General features: G+C 37.9%; 1 protein-coding gene across 1 annotated transcript; it reads left to right on the plus strand.

The window, feature by feature from the left end:
- Positions 1-3,889: 3,889 nt before the first annotated feature.
- On the plus strand, positions 3,890-8,494 carry LOC111878019 (DExH-box ATP-dependent RNA helicase DExH9). Its single transcript, XM_023874530.2, has 12 exons — positions 3,890-4,372; positions 4,489-5,247; positions 5,329-5,433; positions 5,566-5,676; positions 5,948-6,198; positions 6,284-6,407; positions 6,486-6,768; positions 6,856-7,010; positions 7,156-7,305; positions 7,389-7,621; positions 7,697-7,961; positions 8,043-8,494. The coding sequence occupies exons 1-12, from the start codon at positions 4,079-4,081 to the stop codon at positions 8,319-8,321; spliced, it is 3,009 nt and encodes a 1,002-aa protein (XP_023730298.1). The 5' UTR covers positions 3,890-4,078; the 3' UTR covers positions 8,322-8,494.
- Positions 8,495-8,858: the final 364 nt, after the last annotated feature.

The following is an 8,858-nucleotide window of genomic DNA, read 5'->3' on the forward strand; positions in this document are numbered from 1 at the left end:
ACTAATCAATGGTGTGTGTCATGCGATCACCCCGAGCTCTTCCCTCCGCTACCGGAAGTACCTGAAACCAAAACTGAAAACCGTAAGCACGAAGCTTAGTGAGTTCCCCCAACCTACCACATATCATGCATAAACACATACTGCACATACTGGGCCACGCCCACTATTCCGGGCTTCGCCCGCTACAACGGCCCCGCCACTCCAGGCCCCGCTTGGCTTCGAGCCCCGCTCAGATACAAATATGTTTCACTTAGGTCTCGCCTGTCACTGGGCCTCTCCCGCTAACATACACTAACACATAAACATATCACAACACATAAGCTAAACATATACTAATGAATCATGTCCTAAGGCCTCACCTATCTTGGGCCTCGCCCTTGTCCTGTTACTGATGAGTCATGGAACCCCGTCCACGCTCCTACTGACAGTGAGATACGGGCCCAGCCCACACTCACTCCTTCCTTAGCTTGGGCCTTGCCCCTGTTCTACTGCTAATGAGATGTGGAACATCGTCCACACTCTGCTATTGGTGAGATACGAGACCTCACCCACACTCACCTTCCTACCAGGCACATACAAGTATCACACATACAACAAATATACTCTATCATGCAAACCATTCCTTGGACACCCGCCCGCTATCAATGGACCTTGGTCCTAAATATCATACTGGCATACAGTGCCTAGGGCTAACCCTTGGGTCTTCCTACTCATATCTACATGGGCCGACATTATGGCCTTAGACCCATCCACACAAAGGGAAACTCACCTGCACTGCTGAACTTGCCGATAACCCTATGGCTGTTGTCCGATAATTCTCTAAACCGCTGCTCCTCTAGCTCCTCGAGCTATCAATATCAATATCATATAACACTCATATCCAAACAGAACTCTAGAAGCCAACTATGTCCACTCTTGACAAAGTCAAAGTCCTGGTCAAAGTCAACCTTCCTGACTGACCCTACTCGCCGAGTCAACCCGTTGACTCGTCGAGTCCTTATACTCATAAACTCACACATTACGCCTCAACTCGTTGAGTCACCCCGACGACTCGTCGAGTTCAAAAATCTCTGAGTCCCATCCTGTCCAACTCACTGAGTCACCACTAAACTCATCAATCTAAGTCTTAACCAGAAAAGGTTGAGGTTTTGCGATCCAAATCGCCGAGTCCAAGAACAAACTCGCCGAGTCCATGGCAATATTCAACAGACTCGCCGAGTTGTTCTTCCAACTCGTCGAGTTCCTGCCTATTTTCATCCAAGTCGCCGAGTCCACCCATGTGACTCGCCGAGTAGCTTCAGTTCTTAATCCATACAGTGGCTTTTCGAGCCATGCAGGGGCTCCAAACCATATATCCACTCTTCTACAATCTATCCCCCACGTAAAGTTGCAAACTTTACGTGAAACCAAGAAGCTAAAAGCCCAAAACACTCTAGGGATAGGGTTCTAGACAAGCATGCTTCACCAACACCCTCAAGACTGATACTTTATGGTTCTCTAGGCCGAAACACACCTAGATCTGAAGTAGCAACTTCAGATCTGGACTTCTAACTCGAAATGGCTCTTAATCATGCCATAAAAGCCCCAAATCTCATAACAAGCGTAACACTTCAAGCAAAAGAGTGAAGGTAACGACTTCTTACCTCCTAATGCTCTGAAAAGTCCCACCAATTATGGGTCTAAAGCTAATTCTTGAATCACCAAAGGTTCCCTTCCTCCTTCTTCCTTCAAATCATCCAAAATGGCAAAAAAGATTGAATGTGCTAAAATGGAGGCTTAGGGTTTTGTGTTCTGGATAAGAGAGGCTATAGAGAACCCTAAGGGAGAGAATGAGATGTTTATATAGTGCACAAAGTCCCGAATTTAGGGTTTTCCTCTTCAGACTGGACTCGCCGAGTCCTTTTGCCGACTCGTCGAGTCGGTCACTTACTCTTCGACCCGGATCCCACTCGGACTCGTCGAGTTCCACCCTGGACTCGACGAGTTGACCCCCTTGACTTAGGGTTTTCCTTTCCTTTCTTGGTCTTTCTGATTATGGGTGTTACAAATCAATTTCCCGATAAAATTGTTTTGTAAATAGTTATTTCGTTGTTGGAAGTAACCAAATTTGTAATTTATTACATATGACAACAAATAATGTTTTTCTTACAACGACCCTATACATGGGGATGATTATAGGTCTAGAGGTAAGGTTGTTGTTCACGTTGGCCTTACTGTTGTTGTTGATGAATCTGCGAATGATGAGGCAAAACTAATGATGTTGGTTGATGATGGTAATATAACTCCATATGGAGAGCCAGTTAAACATTTTTTAGAGTTACACTGGATTTGATGAGGATGATCATGAAGATGGAGAGGAAGAAACTAATCTCTTACAACCCCGAAAAGCACAATAGGAATAGTTTCCTTTTTTTTTTTTTTTTTTTTTCTGATTCTGAAGAAACACAACCCACCCATTGGGGTATGCCTGAACCTTTATCACTGTCTAAATTAGCTCAACAAAATCGTAGAAGGGTCACAATGCACACCTATAATTCCCATATGAAGTTGTACCAATTCTTCAAAACCAAATAAACACTTAAGCTTAAATTAGGAATGAAAAGTATTAGTGAAGGTTTCCAATATAAAGTGGAAAAAATCTACAAAAGACAGCTTTGAAGTTGTTTGCTATATGGATAATTGTGACTGATGGATTATGTTCATAAGATTTCTCAAAGCGGAATCAAAATAACAACAATATCTATACTAGTGTGTTTTTGGGAAAGATAGAATTCCAATTGGGTTGCAAAGCTCCAGCTTTGGTAGGACACAAGGTATTCGATAAAAGGTCTAAAAGAGTACCAATCGGTTTTTCTTGGAGTTCAAGAATAAGGTTTGGTTTCCATTTTAAAAGAGATAATTTAAATATTGAAGGGTTCATTTGGGTGGTGATCGATTTGATTTTCATATATGTTTATTGATTAAATAAATGAATGTTTTAGTTCATTTAAAGGCAACGATTTTATTGGATTAATCAAAGGGGTGAACTGGAGGCGGTTGGTTGTTGGATCAATTGAGATTTTCACAATTTTTGATTGGTCAAGAAAGGGACGCGTAACAAATCCATTAGGACAATGTCCTGCAAACATGGAGTTGTTTGGTGGAAGAAATTTGCAATGGTCTTGATTATTTGAGGGAATAAAATGTGGTTTCGTCAAGTAGTAACCAACATATGTACATGGAAAATGGTCTATGACAGGTCGAAATTCAGGAAAAAGCGTTGCTTAAAAAACAAAGAACCACTTGTTGGGTAGAGGCCTACAATAAAGGGTAGGATAGTTTATATATATATATATATATATATATATATATATATATATATATATATATATATATATATATATATATATATACACACAGAGGAGATGAGGATTAAAAGAAAGTTATGGTGACAATACCAAGAGATATAAGATTTGTTTCTTGTCTGGAAGGTGAAGGTAATGGGGGTATGACACTAGCAAGTAAGAAGGTCAACGTCAAATCATTTTGAAGAATATTTTTTTGGAAGATAATAACAATTGTCGAAAATAGTTGTTTTAGTGAAAATAGTAACACTTGAATGTAACTATTTATATATATGATAATGAATTATTATATTGTTATATGAAATGTATTTATGTTGTGTGTGTATGCATGTATGAAACATATTTAGATATGGATGTTATGGGTTTCCAACCAAGAGAGGTAACAACCTAATTTTGATCAAGCCAAATATTGGGTTGTAAAATACTATGTTGGACTGAAATTATAACAATTAAATCTGTTAAGACTAAAGTTGCAAACTGAGCGGAACACAGGGTCTAAATGTGTAATTTATTCATTCTTTATTTGGAAACCATGGTTTCTCAGGTCCGCACGAGTAGCCATTTGCTACTAGCCTTTTAACATAAACCTTCGCCGCCTTTTTCCGTTTCGACTGGTTTTGAAGCACATAGGGTTTGTGGTTTGTCCGCAATTGGGACTCCATTAAACCCTTGAATTTGAAGGCTTAAAGATTCCTTTGTACCATAACATCGTAGAGTTTGTTCATAATCCATCAATGGGATCGGTGAAGAGGAAGTCGTTAGAAGAAGGTCCTTCAGCTTCTACACCTCCGCCGCACAAACAACAGAAAGACAACAGGAACAATGATAACAGATTAATAGGAACAAACAATGAGGCGGAGGCCGGGGTGGCGTGTGTTCATGATTGTTCATACCCGGAGAACTACGTTGCTGTTCCTCGGCGGTCAAATACCGAGGAAGACTCAAAGCCCGCTAAGGAATTTCCTTTTACACTCGACCCTTTTCAGGCGGAGGCAATTAATTGCTTGAATGCAGGAGAATCCGTTATGGTAACAAATTTTATTTTATGAAGAGCAATTTGTCGTTTGGTTTTTAGAATTCTTTATTCATAGTCATACAATTCATATACATGGAAGTTGCTTTTACTAAATTATCAAATTTACAGGTATCAGCACATACATCAGCAGGGAAAACTGTTGTGGCATCATATGCTATTGCAATGTCACTGAAGAATAAGCAACGAGTAATATACACTTCTCCTATAAAGGCACTGAGTAACCAAAAGTACAGAGAGTTCAAAGAAGAGTTTTCTGATGTGGGGTTGATGACTGGAGATGTTACTATTGAACCCAATGCTTCTTGCTTGGTAATGACCACAGAAATCTGGCGTAGTATGCAGTACAAAGGATCAGAACTCACAAGGGAGGTGGCATGGATCATTTTTGATGAGGTACACTATATGCGTGATAGAGAAAGAGGGGTAGTTTGGGAAGAGAGCATTGTTATGGCTCCCAAAAATGCTCGTTTTGTGTTCCTTTCTGCTACAGTCCCAAATGCTAAAGAATTTGCTGATTGGGTTGCAAAGGTTCATCAGCAACCATGTCATATTGTTTATACGGATTATAGGCCAACACCTCTTCAACATTACCTTTTTCCTACTGGTGGTGATGGGTTGTATTTGGTGGTGGATGAAAAGGGAAAATTTCGTGAAGATAGTTTCCAAAAAGCTTTAAATGCTCTTGTTCCTGCCAATGATGGTGACAAGAAGAAAGATTATGGGAAGAAGCAGAAAGGGTTGGTTAATGGTAGAGGTGGTGAAGATAGTGATATATTTAAAATGGTGAAGATGATAATTCAACGCCAATATGATCCTGTTATAATCTTTAGTTTCAGCAAAAGGGAATGTGAATTTCTTGCAATGCAGGTAGGTATCTTTTTTTGCACTTGTGGTTGTTTTATTGATTAAACCACAAATTCACAATTACTAATCTTGAACATCTTGTAGATGGCGAAAATGGACTTGAATGAGGATGATGAGAAAGTGAACATCGAAACCATCTTTTGGAGTGCTATGGACATGCTATCAGATGATGACAAAAAGCTACCTCAGGCAAGATTATCTTACCTATTTGTTTACTTCTATTTAAGTACTGACATGTTTCCATCACCCTAAGTTGCAAAACTCTTTTTTAATCTTTTTGGAAGTAAATGCTCTGTTTTCTCATACTTTTTGGTTAGCCAGGTGTCAAATATGCTTCCCCTCTTGAAGCGTGGGATTGGTGTGCATCATTCTGGCTTACTCCCCATACTGAAGGAAGTCATTGAAATACTATTCCAAGAAGGTCTAATTAAGGTTGGAATGAGATAATACTTCATTAATCTTTGTGATCCCTTCATTTTGGTTTGAGTGGTTATAATTGGTTTTCATCTCAATGAATCTTGATTAACACTGTATTATGTTCTTTTCCCTCACAATTCTGCTTTTGTTCCATTATACTGAAGTTTAGCTTTGACTAAGTCACTAAGACTAGAGTGGTGTTTAGTATAATGCTTGAAAGAATGTGATTCTTGTAGCATATTCTTCAAGTTTCATCGGTTTCTAACATTGAAACATTTTGTATCAGTGTTTGTTTGCCACAGAGACATTCAGCATAGGTCTGAACATGCCTGCAAAAACAGTTGTCTTCTCAAATGTCCGGAAGTTTGATGGAGATAAATTCAGATGGCTATCAAGTGGTGAATACATACAGATGAGTGGTCGTGCAGGACGTAGAGGAATAGATGATCGTGGTGTCTGCATTCTTATGCTTGATGAAAAACTCGAACCTTCAACTGCTAAAATGATGGTCAAAGGAAGTGCTGATTGTTTAAACAGGTTTGCATTTCCTACCATTACCCCTTTCAGAAAATGTTCAATTATATTTTACCCCTAACTAATTGATGTGGTTTCCATTTTCCAGTGCTTTTCATTTAAGCTACAATATGCTTTTGAATCAACTGAGATGTGAAGATGGTAATCCAGAAAATTTGCTTAGGAATTCATTCTATCAGTTCCAAGCTGACCGAGCCATCCCTGATCTTGAGGTTGGTTATTTTTTTTTTATTGTATATATAAATTTGCATATTAGGTTTTACTTATTTGTTTGTTTAATTTGTTTGTAGAGACAAATGAAGCTTTTACAGGAGGAAAGGGACTCGATTCACATTGAAGAGGAGGATAGCTTGGAAAACTATTACTCTCTGCTACAGCAGTATAGAAGCTTAAAGAATGATGTTCGTGATATTGTCTTTTCTCCTAGATATTGTTTGCCATTTTTGCAGCCTGGCAGGCTTGTTTGTGTTCGTTGTGGAAATAATGACGAAAATGCCCTTCCTTTGTCAACCGAGGATAACGTAACATGGGGTGTAATTGTCAACTTTCAAAGGTTGAAGGGTCTTTCAGAAGGTTGGATATTAATTTTCTATGAGGATTTTTTTACAAAATTAGTTGCTTGAATAGCAAATGACTTTTATATATATGTATGTGATTCAGATGATGCAAATAAAAGCCCAGAAGATGCAAACTATTCAGTTGATATTCTTACAAGATGTGCAGTTTCTAAGGATGAACTTTCAAAGAAAACAATCAAGATTGTTCCATTAAAATCCCCTGGGGAACCTGTTGTTGTTTCTGTTCTTGTTTCTCAGGTAAGATTCTAACTTGTAATAGATCTATGTGTGCAAAAGACATAAATACCCTCCTCATCCTCATTTTTGAAAATAGCCCCAATTTCTTGTTGTATGATGATGTTACCTGATGTATAAGCATCTGATTTTTTTTTGTTATGAACAGATAGATAACTTGAGTAGTGTTCGTCTTATAATCGCAAAGGATCTTTTGCCATTAGAAAATCGGGAAAACACCTTGAAAAAGGTATCTGAAGTTCTCTCCAGATTTTCCAAACAAGGAATGCCACTGTTGGACCCTGAAGAAGACATGAAGGTTTGATTTTTGGTATTAATTTTGCATCCTTTAGTTCCAATTAATGGTCATGTTCTCATTTTCTTTTATATGATATTCAACAGGTCCAAAGTGGGTCGTATAGGAAGGCTGTTCGCAGGATTGAGGCTTTAGAAAACCTGTTTGATAAACATGAAGTTTCAAAGTCTCCACTTATTGAGCAAAAACTCAAAGTGTTGCACAAAAAGAAAGAAATTACTTCTCAAATTAAAACAATCAAGAAGTCAATGCGTTCTTCCTCTGCACTTGCCTTCAAAGATGAGCTCAAAGCAAGGAAAAGGGTTCTTCGGAGACTTGGGTAAAATATTTATTATGTTATTTACTTTGACCTGTATAAATAAATTACAATGTTTTTACTTTGAATTGTTTTCAGATATGTAACTAGGGAGGATGTTGTGGAGTTGAAGGGGAAAGTTGCTTGTGAAATTAGCAGTGCTGATGAACTGGTGTTAACAGAGCTCATGTTCAATGGGGTTTTCAAAGATATAAAGATAGAAGAAATGGTGTCCCTTTTATCATGTTTTGTGTGGCAAGAGAAGCTTCAGGATGCTCAAAAGCCCAGGGAAGAACTGGACATGCTTTTCACACAGTTGCAAGATACTGCACGCAGAGTTGCAAAAGTGCAGCTAGAGTGCAAGGTTACATTCTTATGATTTCATTAAAAAAAAAATAGCAAAGTAGTTTGTTTAGCCTTATATGAATGATTTGAGTTTTGACAGGTTGAAATTGATGTGGAGAGTTTTGTAAATTCATTCCGGCCTGATATCATGGAGGCTGTTTATTCATGGGCAAAAGGGTCAAAATTCTACGAGATCATGGAAATCACACAGGTGTTTGAAGGGAGTTTGATCAGAGGGATCAGGAGGCTGGAAGAAATACTTCAGCAGTTGATACTTGCAGCAAAATCCATTGGGGAAGTTGAACTTGAAGCCAAGTTTGAGGATGCAGTTTCACAGATCAAGAGAGATATTGTGTTTGCAGCCTCACTATATTTGTAGTAGACAAACATACCATAGATACGATAATGACAGACATTCTCTCTATGTATTATTATTATTATTATTATTCATTGGCCTTCAAGTGTAATTTTAGAATGTTGGAATCGGAATTTCGGGGTGCTCTGTTAGTTTTGACAAGTTTACTATTAATCTACTGATTCTTTGTGTTTTTATTTTTTATTTTTTATTTTTTATTTATTTATTTATTTATTTATTTATTTATTTTTTTTTTTTTAAAGTTACTGTCTGTTTGTTTGCTATGTAAAACAGTGCAAAGGTCATAAATCAACTATGACATGATGTACATGATTGGTGGCTATCACATTGGCTTCTTAAAAGTTTATGGGTCCTCCTATACACTATACACACGAACTAATTCGTGTATTACATTGAAATCAATAAACAATTATTATATTAATTTCATTAATGCACAATCAATCCTATCAGGCTTTCCAACTTTCGTAATTTCAATTCTTTTTATATCTTTTTCCTTTTCTTCCCTTTAGAGTTTAGACTAGGGGTGTTTGCGGTGCGATT

The sequence above is a fragment of the Lactuca sativa genome, chromosome 5 (assembly GCF_002870075.4).
Source record: "Lactuca sativa cultivar Salinas chromosome 5, Lsat_Salinas_v11, whole genome shotgun sequence".
NCBI lineage: Eukaryota > Viridiplantae > Streptophyta > Magnoliopsida > Asterales > Asteraceae > Lactuca > Lactuca sativa.